At 39.9% G+C, this 15,165-nt stretch overlaps 1 protein-coding gene across 8 annotated transcripts in view; it reads left to right on the plus strand.

Annotated features, from left to right (window-relative positions):
* Positions 1-15,165, plus strand: part of BLTP1 (bridge-like lipid transfer protein family member 1) — a 1,044,923-nt gene that overhangs the window by 680,235 nt on the left and 349,523 nt on the right. For all 8 annotated transcript variants that reach the window (XM_053703615.1, XM_053703613.1, XM_053703617.1 and 5 more), the window contains 4 exons: positions 527-712; positions 1,655-1,823; positions 2,058-2,269; positions 2,934-3,129. In XM_053703615.1, coding sequence (XP_053559590.1) covers positions 527-712; positions 1,655-1,823; positions 2,058-2,269; positions 2,934-3,129 — 763 coding nt within the window. The remainder of the gene's footprint in view (positions 1-526; positions 713-1,654; positions 1,824-2,057; positions 2,270-2,933; positions 3,130-15,165) is intronic.

A 15,165-nucleotide genomic window follows, 5' to 3' on the forward strand; every position in this document is an offset into this window, starting at 1 on the left:
CCATGTTATAACTGAATTGTTTCTGTTACTCAAAATAGAATTATCTTATTAAATTGTCATTAAAACCAAACACTTTAGTTGGTTTTACAGTATCTATTAAAGTAACATAAAAATTAAACTTGTAAGGTTCAAATAGAGCACATCATGTATACAAAAAATTAATTGGCTTCTATTACCATATTTACTCTGTACTTTTGATATCCTTTGTTGAAAAATGTACCAAGATATGCACTACTGGGAGCTAGCTGGTGAGTGGCGGCAACACACGCCTCTTGTCATTGTCTAACCAGACGTGTTCATGTAGATCCCAGTAGTGCATTGCTGTTCAGTAACTATGTGTTTAAACCACAGGTATGCAAGTAATAGTGCAATTATTAAATGCTTTAACACCTTAAGAGTATTTTCTTTTTGCCTTTTTATGTCCCTTTAATGATATTGTGTACTGATGAATTCTCATGAACAGGTAAAAATATGTTAATTGATTAAAACTGTTTTGTTTTTGTTTGTTTATTTTTTTTACATGCAGGGTATCCAGGTGACTGCTACCACCCCATCCATGAGAGCAGTCAGATTTGAAACTGGGCTAATTGAACTGGAGTTGTCCAACAGAATTCAAACTAAAGCTCTGCCAGGAAGCAGCAGCTACCTTAAACTCTTTGGAAAATGTCAAGTTGACTTGAATTTGGCACTGGGACAAATTGTAAAGCATCAGGTTAGGACAACAGATTTTGAAAAACATAAAGATTATTGTGACAGACGTCTAATACACCTTTTTTATTATCAGGCATGTGCATGTCTGTCTTTAGCTGTTTTGGACATTTTTCTATAAGCTCTTATATAACATTACAATACACTTTTAATGTGTATTTTATATCCTTTTCCTGTAATTTAATTCTGAAAATTGTAGGTTTCCCAGTTCCTGTTAAAAGTGGAAGTGCAGACTCCAGACTCGAGATTTGTATATAAATTTTTTAGTTTTGCATATTGAAACTACTTGGCAATATATTTGCATTATTTATTTTGCCCCCTTTTCGTGTAATTTAGAGCAGAAAATATAGCAATTTCTAATTCTTAGAATTTTGAATGCACCCTGCTTTTCAAGGCTAACTCTGTTAAATATATATTCCTAATTGGCTTTTACTGATAACAATTCAAAATAAATACATTTTATGCTAACTTTATGACAGTGGCTAGCCTGGTAGTCTGTGTGTATATGTATGTGTGTGTGTGTATATATGTATATGTATGTATGTATATATATATATATATATATATATCTCAATCACTGCTTCCATATCTGATTTTAGTGCTATAATATTTCATTCACAATTTCCATTCTTCAAGGTCTCTGGACTGGCCAATCTCTGCTAGTGTATACTTTACCTAATTTCTGAGCCAATTACTGTAGTAAAACCCATCTTTAGCAGGATTAACCACTGCTAGACCTTTTAGGATTGGACTAGAACCCGTCTAACCACATGTGTAACTGGCAACATTTTATGTTTCTCATTAAAAAATACATAAAAATGATTGATTTTTCCATACTTTCGTAATATATGCAACTACTTCACTTGAAACATTGAGATAAACCCTCTTAGTTCTATTTTTGTTTTTTCATATTCTAGATGTCATTTTTTTTCTTTGACACATGCAGGTTTATGAAGAGGCGGGATCTGATTTCCATCAGGTTGCTTACTTTAAAACCCGAATTGGTTTGCGTAATGCACTCCAAGAGGAAATCAGCGGCTCCACAGGCAGAGAAGCTGTGCTTATTACTCTGAGCAGGCCCATTGTCTATGCACAGCCTGTAGCATTTGACAGAGGTAAGAGTAGAAACTTTTTTTTTTATAAACATTTCAGTTTTATACATTTTCCATCAGCAGATTTCAATTCTTTTAAACCGTATCAACTCAAGAAATTAAATTTAGGCTTTGGGTTTTGGTGAACTGATTATATGTGTGATACACACAATTAGAGCACAGGGGGATTAATAATATAGGTTTAAAATATCATAAAAGGAAAGTATAATGTGTGATTCTTTTTTTCTTTTTTAAAAGCTGTGTTATTTTGGCTAAACTACAAGGCAGCATATGACAACTGGAACGAACAGAGAATGGCATTAAACAAAGATATTCATATGGCCACTAAGGAAGTGGTGGATATGCTCCCGGGAATCCAACAGACCTCTGCTCAGGCTCTTGGAACACTTTTCCTCCAGCTTACCGTAAATGATCTGGGAATTTGTTTGCCAATTACCAGTGCACCACAGGTAGTCATTGCATTCATGGGATTTCTGTATTTTTTTTCTTCTTTTTTTTAATAGAATATCACAGTCTTGCACCCCCTAATGATCTGTTCTACATATGGTCAGCATTAGTATAAAGGAGGATTGTGTAGGAAAAAATGTTTTGATAAAGCAACTGTTGATATTTTTTGAATTAAACATACCAAAGAAACATAAAATTCAACCAAAAAAATACTAATACAACTTAGAAAAAAGAAAGTGGATTTGGCATCTTTTACACATCATACGTGGTAACTTATTGGTGTATATGCTCCAAGCTTGCTCTTGTTTAACAATCATAGACTCGAAACAGAGACTGACTAGTATTTAGAAAACACGTTGTTTTTGTTTTGTTAAGATGGTATGCTAGGGCTTTAAAGGCCCACCATACTGTTTCACCTTTGTGTCCCTTTAAGCAAATCCCATTTAAATTCTAAGTAACCAGAAACGGACAATGCATACCTAAGTATTCATTGTAAGCTAGCTGACCGACACAACTCCGGCATGCTGTACTGTGCAACTTTACTTATACTTGACAAAAAAATGTTTTCTTTAGCACAGGATAGGTCTTTGTATTAAAGAAAGAATGTTTGTGTCCAGTGTCTTTATTAACATGTAATCTAACAACCTGCTACCATTTTTTTGTTAGACAAATCACACTGATTTTGATCCCGGATCTGCTTTGGTGTTGACCATTGAGAGCACCTTAATCACTGCCTGCTCCTCTGAGTCTCTTGTAAGCAAGGGCCACTTTAAAAATTTTTGTATCCGTTTTGCTGATGGATTCGAGACAACTTGGGATGATTGGAAGCCAGAAGTGAGGACAGACCTGGTCATGAATGCATGTATGTAATCCAGTTTGCTTACATCATTTTCACAGTGTTGGGAATGCATTTTTTTAATTAAAAGGGACATGAAACCCAAATATTTTCATTCATGATTTAGGTAGAACATACAATTTTAAACAACTTTCCATTTTACTTCTATTAGTATATTTGCTTCATTCTCTTGGTATAATGTGTTGAATGAGCAGCAATGCACTACTGGTTTCTAATTTAACACATGGGTGAGCCAATGACAATCAGTATATATATATATGCAGCCACCAATCAGCAGCTAGAATCTAGGTTCTATGCTGCTCCTGAGCTTTCCTAAATAAACCTTTCAGCAAAGGATAAGAGAAGGAAGCAATTTAAATAATAGAAGTAAATTGGAAAGTTTTTTTTAAATTGTATTCTCTGTCTGAATCATGAATATCTAATTATGACTTTGCTGTCCCTTTTAAGACACTTTCTGTAAAATCCTAATTTATTTATGAGCTGAATAAATTATATGGTTATCTTCTGATACAAAATGGAAGATCCAGCAAAACTCCCTTGATGTTTACAAGGGGTGGGTGTGAAAATACTTTTAGATCCCAAATAAGCACTAAATTAGTAATACATTAAATTAACTTTTACTGAGCATTAGTAACTGATCAAATAAATGGCAGGCAATAGTCTTGCGGTATTAGTGTATTATGGTTAATACATCACTGTTGAAACTGAGCCTCAACTTTTTGTTATAAACAAAGTTGTGTCCCTGTTTTCTCGGCCTCTGACTTAGAGGACAGTCTAGTCAAAATTAAACTTTCATGTAAACAACTTTCCAGTTTACTTTCATCATCAAATTTGCTTGTTCTCTTGGTATTCTAGGTTGAAAGCTAAACTTAGGTAGGCTTATATGCTAATTTCTAAGCCACTGAACCACCTCTTATCTCAGTATATTTTTACAGTTTTTCACAATTAGACACTGCTACTTTACATGTGTCATATAGATAACAACGTGCTCACTCCCGTGGAGTTGAGTCAGCACTGATTGGCTAAAATGCAAGTATGTCAAAAGAACTGAGATAAGGCAGCAGTCTGTAGAGGCTTAGATACAAGGTAATCACAGAGGTAAAAAGTGTATTAATATATTAGTGTTGTTATGCAAAACTGGAGAATGGGTATTAAAGGAATCTTTTTACACAATAAAAATTCTGGAGTAAACTGTCCCTTTAAGTAATTATGATCTTTTTGTTTTCTTTAATGATTTTAATATTATGCAGACTATCTTTTTTTAATATAGCTCAAAATCTTTGCTCCCTATAGTAGCTCTCCCTGATGAAAACTGGTCCCCTTTTCCTTCATAAAGGTAGTGAGTCCACAATCCATTACTCATGGAAATTACTCTTTCCTGCCACTAGGAGGAAGCAAAGATTCCAAAACACCAAAAGGTTTATAAAACCTCTCCCATCTCACTGGTAAACTAGTCTTGTCTTTGCCTCCACTGGAGGAAGGTGAGGAATGAAGATGTGCTTGTGATTCTTCAGTAGAGGCGTTCTCAGACTGAGTTGAGACCCTTTTCCATGCCTTGTCAGAGGGAATATGGGTAGTGTCTCATTTTTTTCCTTATGGTAAATTTAGTCACAGGCCTTCCACAGGTGTCACAGGGACCTGTTTTTTGTCATCTCCTGCTGGGTCTTCAGTATACTCCTATTCCATATCTTCTGAGATTGAACTATCTGCGACAAGTTGGAGTGATTTCTGTTCCACTGTCTCAGCATGCACAGTTGTAGAGGTCACAAGTGAAATCTATTTATTATTCCCCTTGCTGTTTTGTGTGCGTTAGGTTTTTTGGCGTGCTTATTTTAAATTTCACATTTCGTTCTTCAGGTTTATGCTCATCAGGGTAACATACAGCTTTTTAGATCTGTTTAATTTTTTTCTGTTTTCACCTCTTTCTTTTGAAAAAGGTATTACTTACTTTAGGGGTTAAAGATTATATGTTTTCTGAGGATAAGCCTTTTAATCATTTAAATTTAGTTTTTAAGACTGTTGTTAAACTCTCTTAGATATTTCCTATCCCTGATGCTGTCTCTGAAATTATTTCTAGGGAATAGTCTAAGCCAGGTAATTCTTTTAATCCTGCTGCAAGGTTAAAATTTGTTATCTTTTACCTGCAGCTAATGTTGAATTGTGTGAAACTGTTCCTAAAGTTGACAGGGCTATTTCCACTCTGGCTAAGTGTACTACTATTCCTTTGGAAGACAGTAGTTCTTTTAAAGACCCGTTGGATAGAAAATTAGTCTTTTCATAGAAGGGCCTTTTTACAAGGAGGATATTTGCTTAGGCCAGCTATTAATATTGCTGATGTGGCTTCTGCTTCAACTTACTGGTTATCTAGTCTTTGACACTTGAGTGTTTTGATAACTGTGCAAGTGAATATCTTTTGGGTTTACTCAAAAGTGCCAATTTTTTTATTTTTGATGCTCTGTTTGATATTATGAAGATCAATATCAAAAGCATATCTTTGGCAGTCCTTGTTAGGAGAGCCTTGTGGCTTAAGTCCTTGTCTGCTGTCAAAATCAAAACTATTGTTTCTTTTCAGGGTTTGGTTCTGATTTAGATTTTATAATATCTACTGTTACTGGAGATAAACGGACATTTCTTCCTCAAGACAAGAAGTCTAAAGGGAAATCTAAAACTTATAATAATTTTCATTTCTTTCGTCAGAATAAGGAACACAAGGTTAACTCCTCTGCTCAGAAACAAGGTACCTCTGGCCTAGTTTGAAGCCTTGTGCTAATTGGAACAAGTCAAAGCAGGCTAAGAAATCTATCCCTACTACCAACTCTGCATGAAGGTGCTGCCCCAGATCCAGGGGTTCTGGTTGGGGGCAGGTAATGCATTTCTTTCATGTAATTAGCAAGAGTCCATGAGCTAGTGACGTATGGGATATACATTCCTACCAGGAGGGGCAAAGTTTCCCAAACCTCAAAATGCCTATAAATACACCCCTCACCACACCCACAAATCAGTTTCTACTTCCTGGGCGTTTAGGAATGAGGCTTCGGTTGATCAGATTTGCAAAGCAGCAACTTGGTCCTCTTTGCATACTTTTACTAAATTCTACCATTTTGATGTGTTTTCTTCTTCTGAAGCAGTTTTTGGTAGAAAAGTACTTCAGGCAGCGGTTTCAGTTTGAATCTTCTGCTTATGTTTTCATTAAACTTTATTTTGGGTGTGGATTATTTTCAGCAGGAATTGGCTGTCTTTATTTTATCCCTCCCTCTCTAGTGACTCTTGCGTGGAAAGATCTACATCTTGGGTAGTCATTATCCCATACGTCACTAGCTCATGGACTCTTGCTAATTACATGAAAGAAAACATAATTTATGTAAGAACTTACCTGATAAATTCATTTCTTTCATATTAGCAAGAGTCCATGAGGCCCACCCTTTTTGTGGTGGTTATGATTTTTTTTTTTATAAAGCACAACTATTCCAATTCCTTATTTTATATGCTTTCGCAATTTTTTTATCACCCCACTTCTTGGCTATTCGTTAAACTGATTTGTGGGTGTGGTGAGGGGTGTATTTATAGGCATTTTGAGGTTTGGGAAACTTTGCCCCTCCTGGTAGGAATGTATATCCCATACGTCACTAGCTCATGGACTCTTGCTAATATGAAAGAAATGAATTTATCAGGTAAGTTCTTACATAAATTATGTTTTTTTGGGATGCTTGATTTCCTTCTGTTCCTGATCCCTGGGTTCTGAATATAGTTTTCCAGGGTAATCTGATAGGTTTCAGAACAAGGCCTCCCAAAGAAAGTTTTTTTTTCTGTCCTATTTTCTAAGGTATCCCTTAAAGGCTCAAGCTTTTTAACTGTCAGTTTCAGATCTGGAAACTATGGGAGTGATTGTACCAGTTCCTTTGCAGGGACAGGGGATGGGATTTTATTCAAATCTCTTCATTGTTCCAAAAACTGAAGATATTTTCAGTCCTTGATCTGAAAGCTCTGAACAAGTTTGTAAGAATTCCTTCTTTCAAAATGGAAACTATTCATACTATTCTGTTTTTTAATCCACAATAGATTTAAGAGATGCTTACCTTTATGTTAATATCCACAGGGAACATTACCAGTTTCTGAGGTTTTGCCTTTCTAGACGAGCATTTTCAGTTTGTTGCTCTACCATTTGGTCTGGCTACAGCTCCAAGAATATTTACGAAAGTTGTGTGTGCTCTATTGTGTTTGATCAGATCTCAGGGTATTGGAGTGTTTCTATTACCTTGTCAATATCTTGGTTCAAGCTCCAGCTTTACCTTTAGCAGAATATCACACCAACAGACTCTTGTTGTCTCTTCAATGACATGGTTAAAGAGTTCTTTGAAATCCCCAAAAAGTTACCTTTGTTTGAGGAACCAAATAGATTCTGTCTCCATGAGTCTTTCTCTAACAGAGTAGAGAAGGTTAAAATTGGTATCAGCTTGCCTGAACCTTCATTGTCTCTCTTTTCCCTCTTTTGCTCTTTGGATGGCAGTTCTAGGTTTCATAATTGCAGCTTCAGATGCAATTCCATTTGCTCGTTTTTACATGAGGCCACTTCAGCTTTGTATGCTTGTCAGTGGTGTAGGGATAATATGCTATCTCATAAATTTTTTCTTTAATCCAGTAGAAGTCAGTCTCTGACTTGGTGGCTGGAATATCAGTTAATTATTCAGGATGGCTTCTTTTGCTCATCCAGGTTGGGGAGCTGTTTGGGGGGGGGGTGTCTCTGAGAGCACAGGGAGTTTAGGATCCTCGGGAGGCGAAGTTGCTAATAAATGTTCTAGAACTCTGCTATTTTCAGGGCTCTTCAGGCTTGGCCTCTGTCTATTTGGAAACGGAGATGAGGCTCCCCTTTTTAACAATGTCACAGCAGGAGGAACTCACAGCCATCAGGGGGGACTCACAGCTCCCTAGCCATGAGGGATGTGTTTCAAATTTACTCATGGGCAGAAATTAATCAAAATAGATGAAATCAATACTGTTTATGTCTTTTAATTTTTATGGCTAATAAACATTGTGGTTTTAATCAAGTGTCGGCAATTTTTGTTTTTTGACCAGTATTTTTCTCTGTGCACCTTCAATACATGTCAAGGATACAGAATATCTCATTGGTGGCTTGTGCGTCAAATGGGTGTGGATGAACTACGCAGTGGATAGTGGAAGTGAATGGAGTAATAGGAGCCTGGGGCGGCGAATTTGAGCAGTAATTGTCTGAGGCAGACCTTGTGGAGGAGACAAGTGACCAATTGCAGTGTTAGCACAATCGGAACAGCAGATCAGCGCATCTTCCCTCTGATGGTCAGTTTGGAGCTGGCTATCCAAGCAGTAAGAGGCTGGCTATAATATTGCTGGGTACGAATCGCTGATCCTAAGGTAGGCGTCCAGAGACTTTATGCTCATTTTATACTGCCAACTCCGGCCCATGCCCTAATTATATGCTGTAAAGTGTGATTATATGCAAGGTGCTTGCAGACATGATCCGGCTGTCTGTTTGTTTGATGCACAGGTCGGGGCTTTATATCTTTTCCAGAAATTAATTCCTTTCTAGTCTCTGCAATTCATATTCCAGGAGTGAACAACTGGGAAGCAGACTTTCTCAGTCGTCAATCTTTACATCCAGGGGAATGGTCTCTTCAACAGAATGTGTTAAATCAGACTGTAGGTCTTTGGGGCCTCCCAGAGATAGATCTGATTACTTCTCGTTTGAACAACAAACTTCCCAGGTACTTTGCAAGGTCCAGGGACCCTCAAGAAGAGTTTGTGGATGCTCTAGTAGCTCCTTGGTCATTTCAGCTTGCTCATCTGTTTCCTCCTTTGGTACTACTTTTCAGAGTGATCTCCAAGATAAGCCTAGAGAAGTCTTCAGTAATCCCTTTTTTCCCCAGCTTGGCCTCACAGGATTTGGTATGGAGACCTAGATCAGATGTCCTGCTGCCCACCTTGGCATCTTCCTCTGCGGTCAGACCTTTTGTCTTAAGGTCCGTATTTCCATCCGGATCTTAGGTCTCTAAACTTGATTAAATGGAAATTGATAAAGGTTTCTCTCATTCAGTGATTGAAACTTTCATTCAGGCAGTTTCCTTCTTAATATAAGGAGAGTCCATGGCATCATTCCTTACTGTTGGGAAATACTGAACCTGGCCACCAGGAGGAGGCAAAGACACCCCAGCCAAAGGCATAAATACCTCTCCCACTTCTCCCATCCCCCAGTCATTCTTTGCCTTTCGTCACGGGGATGGCAGAGAAGTGTCAGAAGATTTTGGAGTAGTTCCTTATGAGGGTATCTGCCCTTTGATATGGGACTGGTGTTTTAAGTAGTCTTGTCAGCCTCTGAGTGAGAGCATTGATGAAAGTTAGAGTCTGGAGATGCAGGGAGAGTCTTTCTGCTAACCCATCCAGACTGCCTGCTAACAACTCCTAAGCAATCAGGGTTGACAAGTTTCACTGCCTGCTTGTTTTCTCATGTCAGGAGCGATGCTACAAGACTGTCACACTTGAGAGGCTGTGTTTCTGTTCCACAGCATGGATTCTAGTAAGATCGTTTCAATTTTTACATATATTGAAAACGCTAGAAGACAGGGTCAAAGTGTGGCTCCTTTTATCTTAATAGAATCATGGTTTAATATCTCCTGAGGGGGATTATTGAACAGTTGGGATTAATCAAATGTGATGATTTGATTTTACGCTGCTTTATGTGTGAGATTTATTGGGCTCAAAGACGGTTTGTTATGTGGCTGGAACGCACAGGTTTTTACTTTGATTTTGAGTGCTGCGCAGCTTGTAACTTGGCACGCTTTTTCTCATAGCAGGGGTGGTCCTGTCTTGCGCATCATGTAACCGGGAGTGGTCTCGCTTTCATTTCATCTTTCCTGACCGAGCTGGATGTTGGAGAAGACGCTATTTCTCTATATTGTCTGGTTCTAGGAGGTGGTGAGTGCCCCAGCCATTGGGAGTATAAAGGTGCCATTTTTGAGAAATAAAGATTGTTTATTTTTTGTGTCCTGCTGTCATTAGATTAAACTATGGAGGATTCTGATATATTAGAGGGTACTCCCTCTATTCCAAATAGTAATACCTGTTTATATTGTGAGGAGGCGTTGGTTTGCCCACCCTCTCAATTATGTTCCACATGCCTTGACAATGTTATTCGGTCAAAGAAGGTTAACCCTTTTAAGTACCACTGAGCCGTCCACCTCTGAGGACTCGCCATCCCGTGAGGTGCATACCCTACTTTCATCTTCTTCTACACATTCAGCTTCCTGTAGCATGCTTGATTTTCCATCTGGAGGGGGCCTTTTACCACCAGATTTTACCGCGCAGTTAAAAACGGCGGTGTCTGAGGCCCTCACTGCTTTACCTCACGCTGCTAAACGCAAGTGAAAGGTTAAGCATAGCTCTCTTGCCCCCGGGTCATCATGTAATTTATTGGATTTAACTGCTCTGTCTCTGTTATCCGAGGAAGAGTTGCACTCTGAGGCTTCAGAGGATGAACTTTTTGGGACGGAGCCCTTAGATTTAAGATTGAACACTTATTTTTTCTTCTAAAGGAAGTCCTGTCTACATAAGAGGTTCCAGAGGCAAAGCTGCCTAACTGTCAGGGTTCCAGGAATAAGACTGAGACAAGAAGTGCAAAAATAATCACACCTGGGGCGTGGCCAAGCATCCATCATGGCCGGCAGCAAATTCTGAAGCTCTGCAAAGACCATAGACAATCTACCAGATATCCATACATAACCCACGCATCCAAGTTGTTAAACTTCAGAATTGCAATCAAGATATCTCATGGAGTAAATGGACAATATTTTCTAAGCACTATACTCAAGAGAAAGTGTCTAAATAACTTATTAAGAGCAGAAGAGTCGGCTTAATATCTATCCACTCCTCCCCCTCTGGTCGTTCCTAGCAAAACTTATGGAAATGGAGGAATATCAAAGTAAACTGATTAGAGCTCTACTTAAAAATTTGGAACATCAGATGGACAACAGATTTGCTGATCTTAAAAATATTATAAGAAACGAGTCTCCTGCGCATGGGGTGCACACAGCTAAGATGGCAGCTGAAACGGAAGATATTGAGCAACGTGAGGCACCCAGAGAGAAGGAGGATTGCCAACTCACTGCACTAGCCTGGATTAGAAGCTATAACTACAGCACAAACGAACCGTTAGCAATACAAAGGCCTGTCCTACTAAGCGAATAGTCAGACGAGCCGGAATCAGGAACAAGGAAAACAGCTGAGTCAGGAACAAGCCAGGGATCAGGAACCATGAAGGACGTCAGGCAGCCAGGTAATACACAGGAACTCTCACAAACAGGTCTGAGACAAGGCAAAGCATACTGAACAGAATCCTTTTAAATAATAAGTGATGACATCACAATTCTGAGACTGCATCCTATCTCACACAGATGATGCACAGCAGTCTGGCCATAAAAGGAAGTGCAGGAAATGAGCAGCATCCCCCACAATGCACCATAGTCAGCAAGAGAGGTGAGTAAAATGGCTGCCAGCAGCACATGGCAAACAAAACGGAAAAAACCCTGACACTAACGAACCTTTGATTCCTAAATTAGACGGAGTTTACGAGGACAGGGTAGTGCCTTTAACTTTTCCTGTGCCTGTAAAGTTGGCGAACATTATTAAGAACGAATAGGACAGAATTGGATCTTCCTTTCCCCTTCGTCTTCCTTTAAAAAATTATTTCTGGTCCCGGACTCTCAATTGGAGTTGTTGGGTTCTGTCCCTAAGGTGGATGGTGCTATCTCCACATTTGCCAAACGCGCTACTATCCCGCTTGAGGATAGCTCGTCGTTCAGAGAGCCGATGGATAAAAAGATGAAAACGCTCCTAAGAAAGACGCTTAGTTCAGCGACGTGCAGGATCAATGGGTCCTGGAGGTCATAGCTCAGGGATACAAGATAGGTTTCAAGTCTCATTCACCCAAGGGCAGATTTCTCTTCTCAATCCTGTCTTCCAGACCAGAAAAGAGGGAAGCCTTTCTGGGGTGCGTGCAGGATCTGTCCTCCTTAGGAGTCATTGTCTCTGTGCCTAACGCAGAAAGAGGTTTGGGATACTATTCAAACCTTTTCGTGGTCCCAAAGGAGGAGGGAACTTTAAACCTAGAAAAGAGTTCTTTTATCCCAAGTACCATGGTGGAATTCCTGGGTACTATAATAGACTCCATATCCATGAGGATATTTCTAACAGACCAGAAACGTTGCAAGCTAGCTTCGGCATGTCTTGCCCTCCGGACCTCCTTAAGGCCCTCTGTCCCTCAGTGTATGGAGGGTGATTGGTCTCATGGTGTCCAGCATGGACATCATTCCTTTTGCCAGGTTCCGTCTCAGACCGTTGCAACTGTGCATGCTGAGGCAGTGGAACGGCGATCATTCATATCTGTCTCAGCCGATTTCTCTTGACAACCCGTCGAGAGAATCGCTCTCTTGGTGGCTCTGTCTAGATCATCTGTCCCGAGGGACATCCTTCTTAAGACCGTCCTGGGAGATTGTGACTACGGACGCAAGCCTATCAGAATAGGGAGCTGTTTGGGGTGCCAAGAAGGGCCTGTGGAATCAGGAGGAATGCTCCATCCCGATCAACAGTCTGGAACTTCGGGCAATCTTCAATGCTCTGAAGGCTTGGCCCCTTCTGGGTTCGTCCGAGTTTATCAGATTCCAATCAGACAATATAACCTTGGTGGCTTACATCAACCATCAGGGTGGAACGAGAAGCTCCCTAGCAATGAGGGAAGTACAGGTGGCCCTCGGTTTACGACGGTTCAATTTGCGCCGTTTCAGAATAACGCCCTTTTTTTTTGCTATGCTATTGAAAGCATTAGCACATGCATACATTAAAATAGCCAGTAGGTGGAGCTGTCCGCTTGTGTTGCAGCAAACACATGCAAAGAAAAGCAAGCCAGACATGATCAATGGATCAGCTTTCAAAGGAACAAGATCTAGAAGCCACTTCCCTTAGCTGCAGACTCAATTCAGAGAACTGTTTGCAGCAGAAAAAGGCAAGTAAAAAACGTTTTTGTTCATTAAACTTAGTTTGATGATGATACAGTCTGTTATGTGATTATTTTGTTTTTGTTCATTAAACTTAGTTTGATGATGATACAGTCTGTGTTTGTGTGGTAATTTTATTAGGTGCGGTTTAGCAAACGTTTTTGTTCATTAAACTTAGTGTGATGATGATACAATCTATATTATTAGGTTTATAATGCTGTTTAGCATTTAAAGTCTTCATTTCAAAGCTTTAAAAATAAAGTATTAGGTGTTACTTATGTCAATTTTGAGAGGGGCCTGGAACCTAACTCCCTCACTTCCCATTGACTTACATTATAAATTGGGTTTCAATTTACAACGGTTTCGATTTACAACCATTCCTTCTGGAACCTAACCCCGGCGTAAACGGAGGGCTACCTGTATCTCGGATTCTGGAGTGGGTGGAGGCCCACAGTTGTTCGCTGTCAACGATCCACTTTCCTGGTATGGACAACTGGGAAGCAGATTTTCTCAGCAGACAATCCTTTCATCCGGGGGAATGGTCTCTCCATCCTAAAGTGTTTGCGGAGATATGCAACAGGTGGGGGATGCTGGAGATAGATCTCATGGCATTCTGTCTCAATACCAAGCTACCCAGATATGAGTCGAGGTCCAGGGATCCTTAGGCACAGCTAATAGATGCATTAGCAGTGCCTTGGAGGTTCAGTCTAATTTACCTTTTCCCGCCATTACCATTCCTTCCTCATCTAGTGGCCCGCATCAAGCAGGAGCAGGCATCAGTGATACTGATTGCTCCATCGTGGCCACAAAGGATGTGGTTCGTGGATCTGGTATCATCATCTCCTCCGTGGAAATTACCTTGTCACAGGGATCTGCTGGAACAAGGTCCTTTTGTTCATCAAAATCTAGATTCTCTGAGGCTGACTGCATGGAAATTGAATACTTAGTCATAGCCAAGAGAGATTTTTCTGAGAGAGTTATTGATACTCTCCTTCAAGCTCGTAAACCGGTTACTCGTCGCATCTATCATAAGGTGTGGAGAGTCTACTTATTCTGGTGTGAAGAGCGGGGATTTTCCTGGCATAAGTTTAAGGTTGCCAAGATACTATCGTTTCCCCAGGATGGAAAGGAGCCTTTCTGACAGTTCCCTGAGGGAAAAGTCAGGATAGTAAACCCCTGAAGACTTGTATTGTATGCCATCACAGGCAACCGGGACTTTGAACAAAACACACTCACCCTTCTTCTTAACTCGGTGATATCCGTCCAGGACAGCCGTCAGAGGTGTACTGATGCGCACTGAAGATTGGAGAGTCTGTAGCCAAACAGATCGGTAGGATATCCGACAGCAGCGTCCTCTGCTGTTCTCCCTATCTCCCGCCTCTATCCGCAATTCTCGGCCAGCGGCTGTTGAGGTTGCACAAAGATACGTCAGTGATGACGTTAGGGGGTGTGTCGAAAAAGCTTCACCCGGCACTTGCAGTATAGTGAGGAAAAAGCGGAGGGACTCATACGCTGGTATGAGAGCAACAAAAACAAAAGGAGTATGACGTCTCAGCAGCACTTAGATGAATAAAAAAGGTTGTTTATTGTATTCAACTTAAAAACTGAGCAAACACAAGCTCATGGGTAAACAGTGCAAACACGGTAAAAGCAAAGAGAGCGTGGCACCAATGGCTTACATGTTTCGGCTGAGAGCCGTAATCATAGCCTGTGGTGCTACACACATGTGTACAATTAAAAAGGGTAACATCAAATCTAATAGGCTAAAAAACCCAATGAATTACATATAAAGCACGCCCTTTTAGTTCTCATATATTTTTTTACAAAAGATATATTGATGACCTTTTGTTTATATGGTATGGTCCCCCTCAGGATATAGCCAAGTTTGTCGCTTGGCTCAATCAAAATGAGCTGAATCTCAGTTTTACTTTTGCTTCTGATTACACCTCTATTGACTATCTTGATATAACTATCACAGGCAATACAGATGGGTATATCACTACGAAAGTTTACCGCAAACCTA

This window comes from Bombina bombina, chromosome 2 (assembly GCF_027579735.1).
Source record: "Bombina bombina isolate aBomBom1 chromosome 2, aBomBom1.pri, whole genome shotgun sequence".
NCBI classification, from domain to species: Eukaryota; Metazoa; Chordata; class Amphibia; order Anura; family Bombinatoridae; genus Bombina; species Bombina bombina.